The sequence below is a fragment of the Eptesicus fuscus genome, chromosome 9 (assembly GCF_027574615.1).
Source record: "Eptesicus fuscus isolate TK198812 chromosome 9, DD_ASM_mEF_20220401, whole genome shotgun sequence".
Lineage (NCBI taxonomy): Eukaryota > Metazoa > Chordata > Mammalia > Chiroptera > Vespertilionidae > Eptesicus > Eptesicus fuscus.
The window spans coordinates 905,732-927,997 of NC_072481.1; the positions used below are offsets into that span (position 1 = coordinate 905,732).

A 22,266-nucleotide genomic window follows, 5' to 3' on the forward strand; every position below is an offset into this window, starting at 1 on the left:
CGTCCATCTTGGAAGCCCGGAGGCGGCGCCGCGCAGTACAGAGCGGAAGTGCTAGTCTGCCCCTTCCCGGACCGAGCGAAGCGCCGGCGCGGCCCCTGCCCGCGTCCTCCTCCCCGCGGCCCTCGGAGACCGCGCTCGGCCGCTGCAGAGCCGCGAGGTACCGGCGGGCGGGCGGGCGGGCGGGGGCGGGGTCGGCGGGGCCGGAGGGACGAGCCGGGCCCCCGGGGTCGGTGGGGTGATCGGTCCTCCCTCCCGCCGCGCGTCTGGGAGGGGCCGGCCGCCCGCCCAGGTGGTGCGGGGACGCCGGGGTCCGGGTTGTCCGGAGGGTCCGGTGGGAAGGCGTCGGGCTGCAGTCGGGTTGCTCGAGGTGACATGTCGGTAACAGGGCACATCCGAGGGCGCCGCCACCAGGCCGGCCTCGCGGGCAGCGCCTCGGGTCGGACCCTGTGCCGAGGCCCGGGCCCTGGAAGCTGCCCGCAGCGGGCGCCTCGCTGCGCAGGGCTGTGTGCGGTGGGAGCCCGGGCGCGAGGGGGTCCTCGGCGGTGGACTCGCTCGGCCGAGTGCACGCGGTGCCCCCGCTCGGGTGCAGCGTGGGGCCGGGTGGACACCTCCGGGTGGTCACGCCCGGGCGGGAGGAGCCCTCGGCCGTGCGGGGAGCTGACGAGGCCTGGAAGGGCAGGCATTTCGGCGGCGGGACCAGCACCGGAGGCCGCAGGAGGACGAGGGGCGGGAGGGGAGCAGAAAGGGAGGGAGCCACGCTGGCGGAGGCGGGAGCCTGCGCTGCTCACTCCGAGGAGAGGGGACCCCTGGAGACGGCCCCGACAGGCTGCGCACGACCTCAGCCTGGTGCTCGGTCCGCTTTGTTTTCTTTGTGACTGAGAATAAAGCGCTTCAGTCCAACTGACGGTTTACCCGCCGCCTGCTGGTCCCAGGCCTCCCTGGGCGACAGGCCCGGCCCGGCCCAGACCAGGCCCCCCTCCAGGAGCCTGCGCGCCCCGGGGAGGAAGTAGAGAGAAGCCAGGAAGGACCGAGGAGAGGTGACCGACCGCACGTGCTGTGCTGGGGCCGGGCGGCCAGGCAGCGCGCTGGGCCCGGTGGCCCTGGGCCAGGACCAGTCCGCGGGTGCCAGGGAGGCCTCCCGGCCGGCCGCGGGGAACCCCACCTGGAGGAGGCACGGGGGTGCGGAGATCGCAGGCGGGACGGGGCTGGAATGTGCCCGTCCTTGACGAGGAAGCAGCAGACTCGGACGCTGAAAGCGGAGCGTTTGACTCCAAAGTTCACATCCTTCATGTTGTTGTTGACGTGTGTGTCCTGGAGACGGAGCTGGTTTCACGGACGCCGTTGGTCAGAGGCCGGGAACTGGCCGCTGTGCACCCGCAGCGTCCGCACGTTTCTCCCGAGAACACGCCTTCAAGGGCAGCCAGGTGCTCTCTGTCCCGCTCGGTGCGAGGAAAACCGCTCCGTGGTGATCACCTCGGTCTTGAGAAGCTGCCACTTGGGACCGTCCGTCAGAAACCCCAGGATGGAGACTGCTGGGATGCGCTCCTGCTGCCGGGCTCAGCTCCTTAGGAAACGCGGCATTCTCCCCAGCGGCATGGAAAGCTGCCCTCCGGGAGCCGTCCTGGGCAGCCCTCCGTCTCTGTGTGCGTCTCCCTGGAGCAAAGGGCGCGCCCCAGCCTCCGGGACACTGGCCGGCGCTCTGCCATGCTGACTGCCGTGGCAGAGGGGACGCTCGGTGACTTTAAGTGGAAGTTGTGGCTGGAAAATGTTTCCCTTTGAGACCCAGGACCACAGCCCAGCTGCTGCCCTCGCTTCAGAGAGGACGTCCTGCGAGCTCCCGGTGCGACAGCGTGATGGGCGCGTGGGCTCAGGCCTGGCGGAGGCGGGCAGGTGCACGCGGTGAACGGAGGGCTGACGGCCCCGGACGCCTCCAGCCTCTGTGCTGTCTGAGAGTGGGAAGGGGCTGCTTTAGCGTGAGCGCCGTTTTCCAGACGAGGAAACCGGCCTCGGCCGCACAGCTCGGGGGCCTTGGAAACAAACTGGCTGTGATTGGGGAGACGCCACCTGTGGGTCGGGGGCAGCGGTGAGCTTTGTCCTGGCGTCTTGGCCAGCTTAGGGACAGCAAGCGCCTGGGTCCTGGGTCCTCACTCCGAGGACCCGGCAGCGGCCGGGGGGTCGGAGGCGTGCCCCTGACCTCGGGCGAGCGGCGCACACTGTCTAGACCTGCTCCTTCGGAGTGAAGTCGGGGCGATGCTGCCCACTCGCTGGGTTACGGGGTTCTCGCAGGGCCAGTCCTCAGGCAGGCAGCACAGGTGTTGAAATAGTCATGAGCAGCTGGCGTTACTCCACTTGCCGATAAGGAACTGGGGCAGAGCTGACCCCGGGTCGGACGTGGCCTTTCCTCTCGGTGGAGGGGCCGGGAGATGCTGGCTGGCACGGCCCCGTGGAGGGCGGGCTGGGCTAGAAGAGGGGGCGCTTCGGGAATGAGGACGTGACAGGAGCAGGTGCTGGAGAGGTGTGTCCGAGGAGCGGGGCAGGCGTGGGTGCGGTGGCCCAGCCTGTGGCAGGGCGGCTCCGGGTGACGGCGGCAGAAATGAAAGTCCACCCAGTGCTGCTTTGCATGTCACGTGCCTTCCTGGCCCTCCACCAGCCGTGTCACCTGCTGTTCTTTGCAGGCAGCTCACGGGGAGGCGCCCAGAAGACAGGGTGGTGCGGGGGAGGCTGGCCCCGAGCCGCTCCATGGAGGTGGCGCAAGGCCCAGACCTGCCTGCTTCCTGATCTAACAGCGTCTGCGCTTGCTCAGTTACAGGATGTCCGAAGGGGACAGCGTGGGAGACTCGGTCCACGGGAAGCCTTCTGTGGTGTACAGGTTCTTCACACGCCTCGGCCAGGTGGGTGTCAGGTGCCTGTGCGCATGTGTGCACGGGAAGCTGTGGCCCGGACGGTGTCCGCCGGGGCGGGGGGGGGGGGGGGGGGGCGGCGGGGAGTGTTTGTCCGCGGGGCGGGTGTGCACAGGAGCCTCGCACTCGCTCTCAGGACCGAGCGGCTCCCTCTGTCAGGAGCCGTGTCTTCTAGGAGGGGCCAGTCATGAATGACCCCTGGTCTTTGCCACACACTTGATTTCTGGGTTATTTTCCAACCTTTAATAATGAGAAAACCATCCTTAGCTCCCAAGTGGGACAGACATAGCGGCGCCCCAACTCTGGTCTGGCCGTCCCTTTCCCGGCCACCTGCATCTGCATCCGTGGCCCCTCGCCCGGTGTGCACCCGTGGCCGGACCGGCGTGGGCTGGGACAAAGCCTGTGCGGCCAGCAGCGCCTCCACGGTGCCCAGCACCACGCGGTCTCCGTCTCGGCGGTCAGCCCCCGGGCGTCTGCGTGCCGTGCTGTCAGCGTTAACCTCGAGAAGGGTTTGAACAACTCGACGTGGGTGTGGGGGGAGGTGCCTGGGTTCGCACATTCTGTAGTTGTATGACCAGGTGAAGGTTTTCACAGTTAAAACCTAAATGTTAAAATTAAGCAATTTCAAAAGTTAAGTTGGAAACATACATACTGTTACACACACATACATACATACACGCGTGTGTACATATAAATTCGAGTTCCTCTGCAAACTCCACGGCTGCAGTTATGCCACGCTGCCGGGGCGGGGCCGGCCCCCGGGGCCAGTGGGCTGAGTCCGTGTGCAGGTGGCGACTCCACGGTGCGCATGTTCCTGCCTCGGGCCGTCCTCTTTTTTTTTTTTTTTTAATATATTTTATTGAGTTTTTACAGAGAGGAAGGGAGAAGGATAGAGAGCCAGAAACATCGATGAGAGAGAAACATCCGACCAGCTGCCTCCTGCACACCCCCCACCGGGGATGTGCCCGCAACCAATGTACATGCCCTTGACCGGAATCGAACCCGGGACCCTTCAGTCCGCAGACCGATGCTCTATCCACTGAGCCAAACAGGTTCCTGCCTCGGGCCGTCCTCTTGCTGGTGCTGGAGGACGTCCGCGGTGAGAACTTGTTCGGTGTTGTGTTTGCCCGAGCACTGACCTGCCTTGAATTGTTGCCGTAAACGTGGGGTCGGCCATCGTGGCTGCGCTGCACGGGGGTGCTCAGCCTGCGGCCCACGGCGGCTGGGGAAGTGCGCTCGGCGGGCGGCGGGCGGTGGGCGGGGTCGGCGTGACGCGCATGCACTCCTGTCCTTGCAGATCTACCAGTCCTGGCTGGACAAGTCCACTCCGTACACGGCTGTGCGATGGGTGGTGACGCTGGGCCTGAGCTTTGTCTACATGATCCGGGTCTACCTGCTGCAGGTGGGTGTGGCCGCGGCGAGACCGCCGTCGCGGTCCCCGAGCGTGTGCTGGTCTGTCTGCCTGCCTCGCGTGCGCTTGCGCTGTGGGACTGCCTGGCCCGAGGCGGGTTCTCTTGGCGAGGTCGGCTGGTTCCCAGGCTCAGGCCTCGTCCGGGTGTTCTCTCTGGAGCGGGAAGCGTTTCCTGGTCGTGCCAGCGCCTCCCAGGCATTGCCCGGACGGAGGAGGACGTGGTCCGCGGGGGGACAGCGTTGGCTGGGCGCTCCGATGTGTCCCATGCGGACGCCCTCACAGACGCAGAGTAGGAACTCGCCTTGGTGTTACTCCTGGATGTGTCCCTGCCAGTCAACCCACGTGGCTCCTGGGCCAGCGCAGCAGGACGGGTCCGCAGGACGGGACGCCTGCGATTCGTGGTGAATTCACTGCTGTTGGTTTTAGTTTTGTTTTTTCAATTGGAACCCGGTCCGTTCTGTGACGTAAAGAATGAGCCAGGAACCTTGCTTTAGAGAGTCCAGGCGGGGTCACGTGGCTGTTCCAGTCACACCGACGGGCCGGGCCCCTCGGCTGGGCCTGCGCGGAGCTGTGCGCGGCCACTGGCGTCCGCACGGGCTGCGTCTGACCTGGAGGATGGCCGGGCTTCCCAAAGGGAGTTCAGTGCAGGGAAGCGTGTGCACGTCGTGCAGGGTTCCTCCCGCCTCGTCGGGACGTAGGGCTCTAGAACATTCTTTTTTTTTTTTTTTTTTGCCCCATATTCCTTTTCTTTTTATTTTTTTCTTTTTTTTAAAATTTCTTTATTGATTAAGGTGTCACATATTTGTCCTCATCTCCCCATTCCCATCCCACACCCCTCCCCATGGATGCCCCAACCCCCTGTTGAACTTAACCGTTGGATAGGCTCATATGCATGCACACAAGTCCTTTGGTTGATCTCTCCCCCCTCCTCCCAACCTCTCCTATCCTCCCTCTGAGGCCCGATAGTCCGATCGATGCCTCCTTGTTTCTGGTTCTGTTCTTGTTCCTCAGTCTATGTTGTTCATCATTTCCCCTAGATGAGCGAGATCATATGTCACTAGAGATATACTTATAAGAACTGAATGTGAGACGGGCAATAATAGTTATGCTGACAGGCAGATGAATCAGTCTGTAGTGAGTTTCTTTCTGGACCAACAGTTCTTTTGAGACCCAATTTCAATGTCCACCAGTTCCTTATGTGTACATGTCAGCACTGACCCCTCAGCTCTGGATGGTGGACAAATGGTGGTAACGGAGGTCCGACTCCCTCTGGTTTGGTCTCGGCCGGACCCAGGGGCACGGCTTCACCCGGACTAAGGGGAACGTGGCCTCACCCAGATCCAAGGGGCGCGTGGCCTCACCCGGGCCCGGGACCCAGCCTCACCCGGATGGATCCAGGGGCGCAAGGCCTCACCCGGACCCAGGGGCACATGGCCTCACCCGGGCCCAGGGACCCAGCCTCATCCAGGTCCAGTGGCGCGTGGTCTCACCCGGACCCAGGGGCGCGTGGCCTCACCCGGGCCCAGGGACCCAGCCTCACCCGGGACCAGGGGTGCAAGGCCTCACCTGGACCCAGGGGCGCGTGGCCTCACCCGGACCCAGGGACCCAGCCACACCCGGGTCCAGGGGCGCGTGGCCTCTCCCAGACCCAGGGGCGCGTGGCCTCACCAGGACCTAGGTGCGCGAGGCCTCACCCGGATCCAGGGACACATGGCCTCACCCGGACCCAGGGGCGCGTGGCCTCTCCCAGACCCAGGCGCGTAGAACATTCTTAACCGCATTCTTGATTTCCGGATTTTTTGGTTCTGGTTTCTCCTGGGACAGTGGTCGGCAAACTGCGGCTCGCGAGCCACATGCGGCTCTTTGGCCCCTTGAGTGTGGCTCTTCCACAAAATACCACGTACAGTGCGATTGAAACTTCGTGGCCCATGTGCAGAAGTCGGTTTTCGGCTCTCAAAAGAAATTTCGATCGTTGTACGGTTGATATTTGTCTCTGTTGACTAATGAGTTTGCCGACCACTGTCTTGGGCGAGAGGAAGGCACTCGGTGTGTGTGGGGACAAGTTCAAGGTGCAGTGGGGCTGTCAGCCAGCACATGCAGGCGCGGCCCAGGCAGGCGCGGCCAGGCACGCGGCTGTGAGGACCCTCCCTCTGCGCTCCTAGGAGCCGGTGGCTTCAGGGGTTGTGTATCTCACTGGCCCACTGGCTCCCCGTGGACGGTCGCCACACTTGGCTGTCCCTCGTGACCCCCGCCGTGAGGAACGTGCCTGCTCTCAGTTTGGCCCACGGTCGAGTCTGCCGGGCCCGGGCGAGGGCGAGGGCAGCGTGCCCACGGGCGCTTCCTGCCTGACCTGCTTCTCTTCCAGGGCTGGTACATCGTGACCTATGCCTTGGGGATCTACCACCTGAACCTCTTCATCGCTTTCCTGTCTCCCAAGGTGGACCCGTCCTTGATGGAGGACTCAGGTAGGTGCCGTCCGCGTGCTGCACAGGGCCGCTCCGTCCCCGGGACACACGAGACCCCGTGCGCCTGTTCTCTGTGTAAGACGTCCTGGAGCCGGGTCTGGCGGTTCAGGTGTTTGTAGAGCGACTCGCTGAGCCCCTGCACAGCCACGTGCGCTGGGTGTTCGCTCTCATCCCCGACGTGCAGACAGGACACCGAGGCTCAGGGCTGTGGAGCTTGTGAGGCCGCGTGCAGAGGGGTGCAGGGGTGAAGATGGACGCCCTCCGGTCTGCTCCTCCCGCAGCCGCCAGCCTGGCTTGGAGGCACCTCCACACTCGTCAGTTGGGCCCCTCACGTAGCCAGAGCTTCCCACGGCAGCGGGGCTTGTGGCCGCCGGGCCCGAGCCCCGGGCCAGCTCCGTGGGTGGCGCTCTGGATCCCGGGCCCTGGGCTGAAAGGCTGAAAGGTCTTGGCCCGGCTGCTCCGGCCGTTCCTGGGCAGGTAGGGCGAGTGCCACAGGTGGGCAGCGGGAGGGAGCCCTGTCCCAGCACCTGCCCTGCCTGAGGACGCCCTCGTGGGGAGAAAGCGGGGAGAAAGCGCCGCGTGTCCTCGGCTGTGCAGTGCTGACCAGGAGCCCCGACTCTTCTTTGCAGACCATTGAGTGGAAATACTAAAGGGAGCCCACACCCCGTGAGATGTCGCCCTTGGCGGGAGGTGGGGAGAACCTGGGGCCGCAGCTTCTCTAGCAGCAGGCACCTGTCTCGGCGGGGTGGGGGGTGGGGTGCGGGGTGCGGTCGGGCGGGCTCAGCCCCGCGCGGACGCCCGTCTCCTTCGTGCTCCGTGGTGTGGTGCGGGTGGTGTGTGCCTGAGGGAACTCACGTGCAGTTGAGTTTTTAAGCAACTGAAACACGTGCAAGTTCTTCCTAAAGGGAATTCTAGCCGGGCTTTCTGAGCAACGGGCTGGACTCTAAACTGGCTGAAGGCCCCGCTCTACTTGGGGCCTTCTTCCGGAGCGTCGGGGAGGGTGTGGGGAGGGTGTCGGGGGAGGGTGTGGGGAGGGTGTCGGGGGAAGGCATGGGGGGAAGACGTGGGGGGAGGGTGTCGGGGGAAGGCGTGGGGGGAGGGCGTGGGGGAGGGCGTGGGGGAGGGTGTGTGGGGGAGGGTGTGGGGGAGGGTGTGGGGGAGGATGGGGGAGGGCGTGGGGGAAGGTGTCGGGGGGAAGGCGTGGGGGAAGGTGTCGGGGGAGGGTGTGGGGGAGGGTGTAGGGGAGGGTGGGGGAGGGCGTGGGGGGAATGCGTCGGGGAGGGCGTGGGGGGAGGTGTCGGGGGAGGGTGTGGGGGAGGGTGTAGGGGAGGATGGGGGAGGGCGTGGGGGGAGGTGTCGGGGGTCGTGGAAGTAAGAGGCACCGTGCGCTTTTGCTGACTGCGCTCTGCCTTTCAGATGATGGCCCCTCGCTACCCACCAAACAGAACGAGGAGTTCCGGCCGTTCATCCGCAGGCTCCCCGAGTTTAAGTTCTGGTGAGTGCGCCCCTGGGCGCCTGTCCTCGAGGCTGCTTGGGGCCCGGGAACAGACGGGTTTGGTCCGCGTGGCAGCAGTTGGACTGTTGAGAGAAACGAGCGTTGTCGTCACTGGTTTTGAACGTGGTTCACCCCCAGCAGGAGTGCCGAGCTCGCGGGCGCGGGTGGGCCCAGGCCCTGGGGGACCGCTGCCCGGGGCCTCTCCCGGTTGCTCTTTGAAATGAGCAAAGAGGCTTTTTTGGGCAGAGCCTCTGGGTGCGTTGCTGACTCGCCCCCCCAAAGGGTGGGCTGCTCCACACACGGCACCCCTTCTGGGGAGGCAGCCGGACCAGCTCCCGTCCGTCCGCTCAGGTGTTCCCCGCGCCTGGGCCGCCCGGACGGGCGCTGGGGTGGCTGCGCCCTGGGAAGTGCTGTGCTCGGGGACGAGGTTGGCTGCTACCCAGGTTCCCTAGAGGCAGTGACCTCTGTGAGGCGGTGACCCCAGTCGGGAGGGGGGCTCTGGGCCCGTTGTCCTGTACTTGACCAAAACCCTGAGGGGGAAAAAAAAAAAAACCCTGAGGGGACTGAGCCACATCTTTGCTCTGTGCTCTGGGCGTGTTGGCGCTTAGCGTGTGGGACTGGGCGTGACTGCTGGGGGGGCGCCTGGGAGCCCCGAGGAAGCTGGCCTTTGCTCTGTAGGAAGGGGATCCCAGGAGGGGGGTCAGTGGGGCCGTGGGCCGGGCTGCATGGTGGAGCCCTCGTGGTCCCTGGGGGAGCGGGTCAGCACCCTCACTGCGGTCAGACGGGGGAGTCGGGAGGACACGGAGCTGCGTCCGGCCCTGCGCTGCCGTGAGCGCACGCAAAGCCCGTGTCAGATGCTCCCTCCCCCTCCCCCAGGCACTCGGCCACCAAGGGCATCCTGGTGGCCATGGTCTGCACCTTCTTCGAGGCGTTCAACGTGCCGGTGTTCTGGCCCATCCTGGTCATGTACTTCATCATGCTCTTCTGCATCACCATGAAGAGGCAGATCAAGGTACACCCGCGGCGCCGGGCCCGGAAGGCGGTGCCTGCTACAGCGGCCACGGCGCGTGGGGAGGGCAGGCGGCCACGTGGAACCTGCCTCGTCTGCACGAGCGGCAGGAAGCTCTGCAGGCCTGGGCGGGGACACGGGCTCGCTCCCCTCTGCCAGGGGTTCTGGGCCACAGCCGGTGTCGGGGAACGGGCCCGGGCAGACAGCCCTGGGGCTGGGTAGGAAAGGTCCTGGGTGTGCCCTCCTCCTGGGCACGGCGTCCTGTGGGTCAGGGCCAGGACCTGCCAGACGGTGCAGGGCTGATGCACACTGGACCCTAAGCAGGCCGGGGCAGACCCTCACCGACGCAGGGCGCCTCCCGTCCCGGCCCCATGCTGCTCTCTCGACCTTTCTGCTCCCCAGCCCTGGTGGCCCAGCAGGTGACACCTGGGATGGAAGCTTGCCGCCCAGTCCTGTTCTATCGCCTGACGTGTGCCTGTCGTTCTGTCCCCAGCACATGATCAAGTACCGGTACATCCCGTTCACGCACGGCAAGAGGACGTACAAGGGGAAGGAGGACGCGGGCAAGACGTTCGCGAGTTAGACGGGCCGCCCGCCGCCCCTCGGAGCCCTCGGCGGGCTGAGCCGTTGTAACAGCGCCTTCTTTCTTCACATAAAGTAGTTGATGGCGAGGGAGTCGGATTTTCTTTTTAAAAAGGAGCTTCAATTATTTGTAACTGAAATAATGGGTTCTCGAGGAAACTGCCATGGAACCCGAATTGCATTGATTCCTTTACAGTGACACCAGGTGTTTAAACGGACAGAATTAGGAAGTCAGGCTGGGCAGACGGCCGAGGGGGCTGGGGGCGAAGGACCCCTGAGGAGGCCGCGGCCACGCCCAGCGGAGCCGGAGCCACAGCGGGAGCTGCGCTCACAGGTTTGCAGAACGCCGGGTCCCGGCCGCTTCCCAGCCTCCCCTCGCCGAGGTGTTCCCACGGCCTCATGACTGGAGCTCTGTCTTAGCCACGTGATTGCTTTTGGGGCCTGGAATTATAAATATATATTATATTTTAATTGTTTGAGATTATTTTGACACATTTCTTTCATGCGTAAAGAGTTGCTTGATTAATTTGAATGTTCCCATGCCGCAGCGAGCGGGAGCGCCCAGTTCTGTGGGTCCTGCCCGGCCCACTTTCCAGGATCAACTCGGACCTGCATGCCGACTTTGATGTGATGAGAACAGACACTCGTGACCCTTTCTAAGTGACTTTTATTCAAACTTTATTAAAGGTGGCGTCCCCTTCCTCACGGAGTCTGTATCCAGAGGCGCCCGCGGGACTCTGCCCAGGCAGCAGGGCGGGCAGCGCGAGGCAGGCTGGGGCCGGCGCGGAGCCGTGAGCGTTCTTTCTCGGGGGTCGGGTTCAGACTTGGGCTGAGCAGCTGCCCACGTCTCAGGGTTTCTGACATTGGGTGTGGATGTGTTTCTTTTGCCATTTTTGCCTGCCTGGACTTGAGCTCCTCCTGCTTCCTAACCCGCCCCCCAATGATATGTGTCCATTTAATTTGAGAGCGAGGAGAGGGGAAGAGAAACATGGATGTCAGAGGGACATCTATGGGCTGCCTCCCATATGCGCCCCCCTGGGATCGACTCCACAAAACCCTTTGGTGCACCGGACGGTGCTCTAACCAACGGAGCCGCCGGCCAGGGCCGCTCTTGCTCTGCACCTGCCGCTGTGGACCTTCACGCGCGGATGCTGCCCGAGCAGCACTTCTCTGCTGCCAGGGCTCCGGGCCCGCCTCACCGCGCACCGCCGTCCCAGTGAGCGCCCGGGCCGGCTGGTGGGGAGCTGCGCGCTCGGCCGAGTGTCAGTCAGGATTCCCCGTCGGGAGGTCTGCTGCTCAGGCTGGCTGGTCAGGACCTGTGGCCTTCATCCCGCGGAGAACAGCGTCCCTGTTGCTGGACAGTTCACTCTAGGGAGCGGCCTGCGTGGCCGTGGCCCCAGGCCCGTCTGCACTCCAGTGGGGGTGCCACGCAGACCCGAGGTCCTGGCCAGGGGGGTGGCCCCAGCCTTAGGGCTTTCTCAACGCACCTACTTCTGTGGGGTTGGTTTCTTAAGGGGGTTTACGGCAAAGTTCTGTCTCTGTAGAGTCAAACGATTTTAAAACCTGACAATGCGTGGCAGGAAGTAGGCTGGACATAGGTGATGGCTGTCCCAGTGCCAGCCTCAGAGGGGGTCTGTGGCCTCAGTGTTAGGAAAACTTCTCAGGCAACCTGGCTCTGCCCCAGGAGCCTGGGCGGGGGAGGGGCCTCAGAGTCTGTAGGGACCAGGACAGACCCGTGTCCTAAATGGGGAACAGACTTGACATGTGAATTAAGGCAGGTGTGGCTCAGCGGTTAGAGCTTCCGCCCACAGACTGCATGGTCATGGGTTCGAGTCTGGTCAAGGGCCTGTACCTCGGCTGCAGGTTTGATCTCCAGCCCAGGTTGGGGTGCAGGTGAGAGGCAACCAGTCGGTGTGTGTCATGTCCATGCTTCTGTCTCTCCCCTTCCCTTCCCTCTAACCGTCAGTGAGGAAGTCCGCAGGCGAGGAAGGCCACCTGCCGGACAGGGTGTGGGCGGGCGCCCTGGTCTCCACGCCTCTGAGGGGCTGTGCCTGGCCGCCGCGCAGCGGCTGCGGTGGGGACGGTTTGTAGGTGCGCCTGGCGGGCTGCCACGCGCCCGGAAGTGTTGCCCATTCAGGCCACGTCCTCTCGCCCGCCAGACGCGGCTCGTCTTCTCATCACAGAAGGGACTGGTGTGTCCTCAGCTGAGCGGTGGGGAAGGGAGGGGCCTAGGACCTGTTCCCGGGAGCGGAGTCCCTGCGGAGCCACCGCCTGGCACTGTGGGGTGGGGGTGGGTGCCCACGCGGGGCCTGGCGGGGAGCTGAGCTGAGTGGAGCCCCTGCCCGAACCTGGCCGTCCAGCTCCTATCCTCCTGAGCTGCTGGCACAGGGTCTTATGTGACAGGAAATAGAAAACCAGAGGACTTTACGGTTTCTGCGCAAGTTCATCAGAATCCATCACGTCTGTCCTGACAGGCGGCTGCCGGTGGCTCCGTCCGTCCGTCCGTCCTGTCACCGGAAGTGCCGCAGGTAGACCAGCTTCTGGGGAGGGAACCTCTCCCTGCACAGGGGACACTCCGTCTGGGGGGAGGGAGAGGTCACATGGGCTGTGTCCCTGCGAGGCCACTGCGCCCTTACCACCGGCACCGGCACCGCCATCAACGTAAGACAGCATTTCTCCGAAGCCGCCAACCGGGAAGGGCCATCACCCGGGCATTGGGAAGAGCAGGGGACTGCAACCCAGAGCAGGACCCGCCGCCAAGACAGCCGGCCTGTCACTCAGTGATGGGATGGGGGCTGAGACACCCCCGGGGCTGCCTGTGCCCCTCTCAGTCCCATTTCCTGAAGCCGGGCGGTCCCACCCTAAGACCACCTGGGTGAGACCAGGTCAGCTTCCCTCCCACCCTGCAAGGTCGGCTGCTCGCCTGCCAGGCACCCACGGGGCCCACAAAGCAGGGACGGGGACAGCAGCCGAGCCTGGTGAACTGAGCACGATGCCCCGTGTCTGCCTCCCCCCGGGTGGCCCTCCCACTCCCCTCAGCCCCGCCCCGGAGACGCTGTGGGGCCCAGGACCGGCCCCCGGGCCAGCATGGAGGTGAGCGGCTCTGCTGTCACCCGGCTCCTGCACCCCTCGCCCTGCGGCCTCCAAGGCCAGCGCAGGTGGCTGTCCAGAGCTGCACGGACATGGGGGCGCCTGTCTGGCTGGAGGGGAGGGTCTGGATGTATGACCAGGAGCCTCCCAGGAAGGGACACCCTCCCGGGACGCACGTTCTCGGATGCTTTTGGCAAAGTGTCCACACAGCAGCTGTGGTGCCTCGACTCCTGACCCGACCCCCTACCTGGCTCACCAGGGCTTTCAGACACCCGCCCCTCCCCCAGCTCAGGGCGGCCGCCTGGCGGTCACCTGCCGGGACCTGCGCCCCGAGGGCGTGCTGACCTTGGTGTCGCACCACTGGGTGATGCACTCCCAGCAGAACAGGTGGCCGCAGGGCGTGGCCGTCGAGTGCCTGCGCTCCTCCAGGCACAGGGTGCACAGCGAGTTCCGGGACACGGCTCTCTCCTCCGTGAGGCTCCTGCGGGGCGGAGGGGGGGGGGGGATTGAGCCTCCAGGTCCTTGCTGAGCGCCCCGAGCCCTGGTGCCGGCCCCACGCACCTGCGGCGAGACAGCCTGCGGTGCAGCTTCCACTCCCGCTGGGCGCGCTGCCGCTGCCGGAAGCCGTAGAGCTGCAGGCCCAGGGACAGCGCCAGGTGCAGCAGGGAGACCAGGCCCAGCAGCCGGTAGCTCGCCCGGGCCCTCAGGTCCTCTGCAGGCGGGCGGTGGAGGCGGAGCTGCCAAGGACCCCCAGGGGACGGTCACGTGACCGGCACAGACTGGGCAGCCTGGAGGCCAGCCTCTGCCTGCACTCGCGTGTCCTGTCAAATGAGGCCCAGCCCTGCCCCCTCGGTGCCCACGGGGAGGGAGGAGGGCAGGGGCACTTCCCAGGGCCTGAGCACAGGTGGGGGCAGTCAGGGGCGCTCCTGGACAGCTCAGGGCTCGTCCCAGCAGAGAAGGAGCGAGAAGTGTGCTGACCACTCTGGCAGCACGTGAGGATTTGGGGGGGGGGGGCATCCAGGGACCCCATCTCAGAGGCAAAGAAGCCTGAGGAGGAGCACCCAGCGGGGCAGGAGCAGCTCGTGCGGCAGCGGCTGCTAACCAGCTGTGTGGCAGGAACAGGTGCCTATGCCACTGGCGGGACAGGTCAGCAGCCCCTCCTGCAGCCAGTGACGGGGCAGCTTCTGGCCGTGCCCACGGCCCGCCTCCCTTCCCTTGGCTGGGGATGGAGGCAGCCAAGTCAGCAGACCGGCCGGGCCCTGGTGCCTGGCAGAGAAGCGCCCGCGCCGCCCGGGTGCCCCAGCAGAGGGAAGAGCCTCGGGGCCGAGCCTTGAGTTTCCAGGCTCCTGTGTCACAGCAGCTCAGCCACACACAGGAGCACGTGAGGCTGCGACTGACCCACAGGGAGGCACAGGCGCCCGGATCTGCTGCTGGGGGAGGTGAGGAGGGGCAGGGGGCGTCGGGTGGGGCTTTCTCAAAGGGAGCACCATGCTGAGAGCAGCCAGGAGAGGGGGCCGGAGACCCTCTGGTGGGCAGGCAGGTCCGAGGGCGGCTTCTAGGTGACTGGGGGCAAGGGAACTGGGACAGGAGGGTGTGAACTGTCGTCCAGCAGAGCGGGCGGGCAAAGACTAGGGAAGACTAGCGGGATGCTGTCAGCGAAGGGGCTCACGTTCGACAGGAAACGCACCTACACGTGACCCACCACCAGGGCAGGCTGGGAGGTGTGGCCACAGGCCTGAGCTCCGAGGAAAGAGCAGGCGCAGGGCCTGGCTCCGAGCGTGGCCCGAAGGCAGACTTGCCCTACCCTCAGGGTTTGTAGAAACTAAACTTCCCCGGGTTTTTGTTTTTTAGCAAAATGTGAACCAACAAAGCCCAGTGGAGGGTTTGGGCCAGCCAAGACTGCCGGTCCACAGAGGCCTGAAGAGCCACCTCTGCGCAGGCAAACCAGGTCCGGCCAGTGTGGGCGCGCCGGCACTTACGTAGGTGACGCCCGTGAGCCGCTTGGCCAGGTGGTAGAAGGCGCCGTGGATGTAGAACCAGGCGACGTGCAGCCGGTGGAGGCAGCCCAGGCCCTGCCTGAACACCAGCACGGCCCTCAGCAGCGCCTTCCTCTGCGGCTCCGGCAGGGCCGCCACCTGCCTGTGCACCCAGCGCCGGGCTCCCGACCGGCCTCTCGCGCTGGGTGCCAGGCTGCCCTGCGACGGGCGGGCGCCGTTGCTGTCGGCCTGCAGCTCCTGCTCCAGGTGGAGCAGGGCCTTGTCCAGCACGTAGGGCAGGACCGCGTGCAGCGCGACCAGCACGCCGCGGCGCAGCCTCAGAGGCACTTGGCTCCGGGACGGGTCCACCTGGATGAGCCCAACGTACTCCTCGCCGAGGGTCTGGTAGCCTGGGGGCGGGGAGACACCCAGGGGAGGGGCTGAGGCAGGTCTGAGTTCTCCTGAGCCCCGCTTTCTTCTGGAGGGCAGGCTCCCGTGACGGGCTGTGCCAGGGCCCCTCTCGGACCACGGGTTCGGCCACGGAGAAGCGGTCTCCATGGCACCCGGCGAGGCCCAGGAGAAAGGTCCCAGGGACACAGAGAGGATGAAAGGACACCAACACGACAGGTGCACGGCCGTCAGAGCTCCCAGAGGCCCTGGTGGCTGGGGGCCGGGCCTCCCCTTAGGAGAGGGTAGGGTCTTGGGGTCCAGCTCCGGGGACGCTGGGAAGCACCTCCAGGAGCTGTTAGCCCCGCTTCTGTCCTCTGGGCTTGGCGTGTGTTGTGGCCCCTCGGTCCTGGGTCCCACGGGGAGCATACCTGCAAGTGTGGTGAGGCCAAAGTAGGCCACGTCGGACAGCAGCTCGAGCTCCTTCCTCCACTCCAGCCACTTCTTGGCGCCTGAGAGCAGAAACAGCATCGTTACTGGGGGGGGGGGGGGGGCGTCAGGTGAGGTCCTCCCGCTGCCCAGGCCCCGCACAAAGCGGAGACTGTCCTAAACGCACACCCTCTCCCTCCACTGGCCTCGCAGCGTCCCATTCTGCTCCCCCTGCACCTGCCTCGCCTGAGTCCCCAAGTCTCCCGAGTCCCTGCCCACCAGGAGTCCATCTCCCCCCGAGGCCCGCCTGGGAAGTGTCCTGGCGCCCGGAGGGCCACAGGACAGACTGTGTAACAGACTGAGTGACGGTCCAGCACCCACCCTGCTCGTCACGGCCTCGGGCAGTTCCAGGGTCTCAGGAACCCCCGTTCCCAATCTGGAGGCTGGGCACGCCGAGGCCTACTTTGCAGGGTGCTCGGAGGATTCAGTGAGTTATTTGTAAGGCGCCGACGTGCGCCTGGCTCTAGGAACAGACCACGCGTTCTGCGCGTGCCCGGCCCCGCGCGCTCGTCGGCTGCCGTGGGGGCTCCCCACGCTCCTCGCCCTGCCCCGCTCAGCACCGGCCCGGCCCCACCCGCCGGCGGCCGGGCGCCCACGGCCCTCGCTTCCTCCTTCGGCACAGTCTCTGGGTGCGCCGGGCAGGTCTGGGGGCGCCCAGGACCACCCACGGGCCGGTCACCGCCAGCGGCGCCCTCGACGCTCACCCGCCAGGCTGTGCAGGGCGCTGCCCGCCGCGCTCCGCAGCCCGCCGCGGTAGTAGTCGTCCTTCTGGGCCGCGCGGACCACCTCGGGGGGACTGGCGGCCGCGGAAGCCATGGCCGCGGGGACCCGGATGGCCACGCCCACACGGCGCTGCCTGATGACCGGGCTGGGCGTGGGGCGCACACCTCGTGCGTCACGGCCCGCGGGGCGGGGCCAGGATGGGGGCGGGGCGGAGGACAGCCGGGCCCGCGGGCTCGGATTGGGCGGTGAGAGGGGCGGGGCCAGGCTGGGGGCGGGGCAGAGGACAGCCGGGCCCGCGGGCTCGGATTGGGCGGTGAGAGGGGCGGGGCTAGGCTGGGGGCGGGGCGGGGGACAGCCGGGCCCGCGGGCTCGGATTGGGCGGTGAGAGGGGCGGGGCCGGGGGCGGGGCCGGGACTGCCAAGGGCGCCGACCAGCGGGAGCGCCGGGCGGGGTGCAGGGGAGGCCGCGACCTAGGCGGGCCTGGTCCGAGGGCGCCGGACGCGGCGGGGTTCCTGGGTCTGATGGACCTGCTGCTCCCGTGCGAGTGGACTGCGAGGGGCATGGAAGCCAGAGGCGGGTGCTGACCCTCCGCGAGCGGGGAAGCCTCGCCCGCCTCCCGCCCTCCGGGCCGGCTGGGAGCCCGGGACTGAGGTGGGTGCGGCGTCCCCCTCCGGGCCAGGCTGCCCTGCATGGCCCCGCGCGGCTCCGCAGGGACCTCACGGGACCCTCCTGCGGGCTGGAGCCCTCCCCGGCCCCCACCAAAGGGGCTCTGGGGACCCCGTTTGGGAGGAGGGGCTCCGAGTCTTGGGACCCACGGTCATGAGGACAAGACAGGCCCCTCCGCTCACCCACCAGGCTGCCCGCCTGGAGCGCAGACCCGGCCCCTCCGGCCGCTGCCCTCGTGGAGGAGGGGCCCAGGGAGGCCTGGGGGGCTTGTCAGGGCCACACCCCAGAGGGCACAGCCTCAGGCACAGCCGGAGGGTCCCGAGCAAGGAAAGTGGGAGGAGGCGTGGTGTGGGGGACAGAGAGGCCGGAGCCTCAGGTCTGCATCTGTGCCCAGCGGCCACCTGGTGGGGGGAGGGCAGGGGCCCCAGATGGACTTGAGTGGCCTCCGGCCAGCCTGCCAGCTGGGAAGCGCCCCGCCGTTACAGGCCCTGAGGGGAACCCCTGGGGGGAGCTGCACCCAGGGGGCTGGGAGCCACAAGGCCCCCTGACCCGGCCCGGAGCGCACGGGGCAGGACCTGTGGCAGCCCTTGGCCTCACCTCTGCTCTCCAACCTCAGGCGGCTCAGCCGTGGGAGGGACCCCGCCTGGCCAGCCCAGTGGTACGGGGCACGGCGCCAGGTGCCGAGGAGACGGGCTCCGAGCTGGGGGAGCCCCAGCAGCAGGCAGGCCCTGCTTGGAGGGAGGGCACAGCCGGGGGGCCTGGCACTCTCACCTGTGCCCGTGCCCCTCGAGGGCCACGCCCCTGCCTGTGACCCGTGTCCTGGACGCAGAGGCCGCCTGCCGCGCTGGTTGGCGGCCTGGACACACCTTGGCAGGCGGTGGTGCAGGGCAAGGCGTGGCCCAATGGAGACACGGAGGCCTCACACGGGCGGGTGCCACGTCCATCGGCACCCAGTTGGACTCGGAGCTGGGTGGGGTCCCTTCCTGGGGTCCTGTCTGTCGGGGGCCAGGCCAGAGCTGTACCCGAGGGCCCTGGGATCACGGGGTTCAGATCGCCTCAGTTTCCTCACGGGTGCCCAGAGCTGCTTGTTTGGGGTGCCGCTGGCAAAGAAAAAAAAAGTAATAATTGCCTACCTTTTTTGCTCCAAAGTGACTTTTAAAAAGGTGCCTATACTTGTATAAGGATTTCTCGTACCCAAAATTAACCCATCAGATGCAACCTTATCATGCGACGTGGCCAATAAAGATGTAACTCTATTATATCACCTATATACAGGGCGCCCCCCCCCCCCCCAAATCTATGCACATGGAGCAGCTGCAGCGCCAGGACTTGGGCTCAGACTCCAGAACGGCCAGCAGGTGTCGCCATCGGCTCATCGGCGCCACCAAGTGAGCAGGTTGAATTTCTGGGGGTCAGGGCGTGAGTTACACCTCGGAGTGTGAACTTGGACGGGAACCAAAGACAGAGCGGAGTGACCGCTCCCCGGCCTCCGTGTCAAGGTGTGGACGTGGCTGAGGGGGTGACCGACTGGGTCTCGGAGCAAAGTGAGGTGGAAGGGGCGGCTCTGTGCCCCTGGTGACCACGGGCGGCCAGGCCGGAGCCCCGTGGGCTAGGCCTCAGGTCTCGGTGGGCGGGGCGGGGCGGGGGCCCCTGGTCACCACTAGCCCCGTGCGAGGGCTAAAATATTTAATACTTTTCCTCCCGCCTTCTAAGTTCTAGCTGGGCCCGTATTCAAGCCAACAGACAGGTTCGCAGGAGAAAGTCGGATCTTAATTCCCGGCCTGTGGGCCGTCACGGGAGCATGGACCTCCCGACGACAACGGGGCAGCGCGGGCACAGGACCTGCTGACGAAGGAGAAGGGGCGGGTCTGCGCTGTCAGAGCGGGAGCGGGTGCCTGACGGGGGTGGCGGGTGAGGAACACGCAGAGGAGGACAGGCGTGTCGCACGCAAAGGCCTCCACGGGCCCAGAGAACCAGGTGTAAGTGGGTGTGGCCACAACAAACAACAGCTTCCATTTCCACAGGAACGCAGGCTGATTCCACAGAGACGGGCTGAGCACAAAGGGCGGAGATAGACGAGTCATCCTTAACATAAAGTAACAGAGCATCTCAATAAAAATTAACATTTCTTCTTGAACAGTAACTTGCCGGACACTGAATAACTGCACAAATTAACAAGCGTCACGCACGTAAACCTGTTTTTCCTGTTCTCCGAAAGCGAAGTATTTCCTGTTGCGCACACGGAACACGTCCGTCCCAGACTAATGACGCGGCCGGCGGCTGCTAGAATATTCGCTGGCAGCATTCGTGGAGAGAAATGGAGCGCCTGCCCATAAGGCGCGTGAGGGAAATGAATGCAACACGATGATGGTCATCGGTCATTAGTGGACGTTGTAGTTCGTTATTAATAATTATGTGTAACAGGATGTTGTAAAATTTAAGTTAGGAAACTTTCATTAAAACGTTCCTTACACACCGTTACATTGGCGCGGCTGCAAAAACATCCGCTGCGGGCGCGTGCGGCCCTCGGGCGCGAGTTTGACACGCTCGGAGTAGGAAGCTTCTCGCCAGGCAGCTCAGAGCCCCGGAGACACACGCGTCTCGCTAACCGGCCTGGAGCCCCGACCGGAGCTGGGGGAAGGGCTCCGGGCGGCGATTTTCAACCCGTCAGCTCACCGCGCACGTAAGCTAACGACTAACATGCTGCGTTCTTTTCTGATCTGACAAAAAGTAGTTATAATCTTAATAGATTTAATACAAAAAAAAAAAAGTAATTGCCTACGATTTTTGTTCCAAAGTGACTTTTAAAAAATCAGGTGCCGCCCAGCTGGCGTGGCTCAGTGACTGAGCGTCGATCTAGGAGCCAGGAGGTCACGGTTCAATTCCCGGTCGGGGCACAGGCCCGGGTTGCGGGTTCCATCCTCAGTGGGGGGCCTGCAGGAGGCAGCTGATCCATGGTTCTCTCTCATCACTGATGTTTCTATCTCTCCCTCTCCCTTCCTCTCTGAGATCAATGAAAAGTATATTTTAAAAAATCACGTAAGGATTTCTGGTACCAAAAATAGCCACTCAGATGCAACCTTCTTATGTGAGGTGACAAATCAGGACGCAGCGCTATTGCATGACCTACATACAGGCCGTCCCCCCAAACCTACACACACTGTAACCACAGAGGGCTCAGTTTTGAAGATGGAGTGCGTTTTGTGCACACTGCCTTTGTAATTGTGCAAAGTGTGTGCGTGCATTTTGGGGGGACACCCCGTATTTATGGCCTCAGACAGGCCTTCCCAGGGCACGGCTAACGGTGAGCTGTTGTCCGTTTTATTTGACGGCCTCAGGGGCAGGAGGGCGGTGCCCGCCGGAGTCGGCAGGCCTGGCCTGTGTGCAGGTCCTTGGGGCACACCAGGGTGCCGCGGCACACCGGGCTGAAGACCCCTGCCCCAGGGTGCCGAGGCCGAGGCTGCCTCCTGAGCAGGTTTCTCTGAGCCCCGGGCAGGAAGGCGGCGGGTTGGGGGTTCTCTCCGAGTCTCTTGTCTCGTCCGGAAGGGCAGCCTCAGCCCGCGCTCCGGTTCCTCCCTCGGACCGGGGGCCTGTGCCCACGTGGCTTCCCGCCGCTGTGGGTCCCGGGGACGAGGCGGGAGGGAGGCCCTGCTGGGCTGCAGGCAGGTGGCTGGGGGCCCAGCCTGCCCCCCCCCCCGCCCTGTGGCCCCCCCTCCCTCGCAGCAGGAGCCTGGGCCGGGGCCTGGGGGAGGAGGGCTCAGCGCTCCCTGCTCACTCGGATGAACCCGGAAAACAGGTTTCTCCACCTGCAGCCGGGCAGGCCCTCCCCTCCTTGGGTGGCGGCAGACCTGGCCCTGGAGGTACTGGGTGGTGGCCAGGGGGGTGGGGGTGGGCCTGGCACAGGTGGGCGGTGTAAAAGCCCCTCAGCCGGGCAGTGGGGCACCCGGCAGCGCCCCAAGCCGTGCCTGGTCGGGGTACGGACAAGGGGCCCAGAGCAGAGCAGCCTGGGAAACCCCGTCCGGCCAGGAGTCCGCCTTCCTGTTCTGGCCACGACAGCACACGCTGGCCCGCACAGCCAGAGCCCCGGCACGCCTGCACCCCTTCCTCACGGGCCCGGGCCCCATCGTGACTGATCAGGGCGTCTGTGGAGTGGGTGCCGCCCCGCCCGCCAGGCCCCCCAGGACACACCTGACGCGTGTTCAGGAGACACCCGCCCCTCCCGCCCCCCCCCCCTCCCCGCTTCGGTCGTCTACAGAAGGCATGGTGTTTGTTGCAGTTATTTTTAAAAAATATATATTTTATTGCTTTCAGAGAGGAAGGGAGAGGAGAGAGAGAGAAACATCACTGATGAGAGAACCATCGATCGGCTGCCTCCTGCACGCCCCACACTGGGGATGGAGCCCACAGCCCGGGCCTGTGCCCTGACCGGGAATCGAACCCTGATCTCCCGGTTCATAGGGCGACGCTCGACCCCTGAGCCAGGCCGGCGGGCATTGTTGCAATTGTTTGTGATGGACCGTAGCGGCACCAACGTGTGGTCTCGCACCCCTTCCCGCCTGTCTGGCCGGTTGTGGGGACCCCGGAGCTTCCGGCTGGAGCGTCCTCCTGTGGGGACGGAGTCGTGTCCCCGCAGGCGGCTGTGATTGTTAGCGGAGGGGAGCGCGCCTTGTCTCCCCGGGGGCTGCTGGGGGCAGGGGGGGGGGCGTGGTGCCGCCGGCATCAGCATTTCCGGAGGCCCGCGGAGGGTGAGATGGTCGGAAGCTTTATTTCCGCGGAGGTCCCCCCGCGGGTCCCAAAGCCCCATTTCCCGGAGCCAGGCCTGGAGTGAGAGCCGGTGTCTGGAGCTTCTGTTCCACGTTGGGGCCGGTCCCCCCGCGCCAGCCCGCCTGCTGCCGTCAGCCCGCCAAGGTGGGGCCGCGTGGCCGTGGGCGACACAGGCGAATGGAAGGACCGAGAGGCCGCCCCCAGCAACAAAGTCCCCCCACCCCTCCCCTGCCCCCCGAATCCGGAAAACACCGGAGCGGGACCGCTTTGTGCAGGGCCACGCCACCTGGCCAACCAGCTCTGTCCCCG

General features: G+C 65.5%; 2 protein-coding genes and 1 long non-coding RNA gene across 3 annotated transcripts; 2 read left to right on the forward strand and 1 right to left on the reverse strand.

Moving 5' to 3' along the window:
• Positions 1-41: 41 nt before the first annotated feature.
• On the forward strand, positions 42-10,338 carry RER1 (retention in endoplasmic reticulum sorting receptor 1). The gene is made up of 7 exons (XM_008151712.3): positions 42-157; positions 2,804-2,891; positions 4,198-4,302; positions 6,677-6,776; positions 8,193-8,271; positions 9,148-9,283; positions 9,774-10,338. The coding sequence occupies exons 2-7, from the start codon at positions 2,811-2,813 to the stop codon at positions 9,861-9,863; spliced, it is 591 nt and encodes a 196-aa protein (XP_008149934.1). The 5' UTR covers positions 42-157; positions 2,804-2,810; the 3' UTR covers positions 9,864-10,338.
• Positions 10,339-10,523: 185 nt separating this feature from the next.
• PEX10 (peroxisomal biogenesis factor 10) lies at positions 10,524-16,649 on the reverse strand. The gene is made up of 6 exons (XM_008151713.3): positions 16,509-16,649; positions 15,747-15,827; positions 14,932-15,338; positions 13,514-13,689; positions 13,298-13,433; positions 10,524-12,441 (listed from the first exon to the last, which is right to left on the reverse strand). Exons 1-6 carry the CDS (start codon positions 16,618-16,620, stop codon positions 12,373-12,375), a joined length of 981 nt encoding a protein of 326 aa, XP_008149935.1. The 5' UTR covers positions 16,621-16,649; the 3' UTR covers positions 10,524-12,372.
• Positions 16,650-18,473: 1,824 nt separating this feature from the next.
• Positions 18,474-19,674, forward strand: LOC114235223 (uncharacterized). The gene is made up of 2 exons (XR_008556956.1): positions 18,474-18,581; positions 19,218-19,674. It is a non-coding gene; the product is annotated as an uncharacterized LOC114235223 (long non-coding RNA).
• Positions 19,675-22,266: the final 2,592 nt, after the last annotated feature.

Bases quoted from the DNA above. Each gene is read 5' to 3' on its own strand.
- RER1 (XM_008151712.3), top strand. From the start codon at position 2,811: ATGTCCGAAGGGGACAGCGTGGGAGACTCGGTCCACGGGAAGCCTTCT. The intron at 6,777-8,192 runs GTAGGTGCCGTC...TCTGCCTTTCAG, and splicing joins GTCCTTGATGGAGGACTCAG to ATGATGGCCCCTCGCTACCC. The intron at 8,272-9,147 runs GTGAGTGCGCCC...CCCCTCCCCCAG, and splicing joins CTCCCCGAGTTTAAGTTCTG to GCACTCGGCCACCAAGGGCA.
- PEX10 (XM_008151713.3), bottom strand. From the start codon at position 16,620: ATGGCTTCCGCGGCCGCCAGTCCCCCCGAGGTGGTCCGCGCGGCCCAG. The intron at 15,339-15,746 runs GTATGCTCCCCG...CCCCGCCCCCAG, and splicing joins TGGCCTCACCACACTTGCAG to GCTACCAGACCCTCGGCGAG. The intron at 13,434-13,513 runs GTGCGTGGGGCC...TCCGCCCCGCAG, and splicing joins CGCAGGCTGTCTCGCCGCAG to GAGCCTCACGGAGGAGAGAG.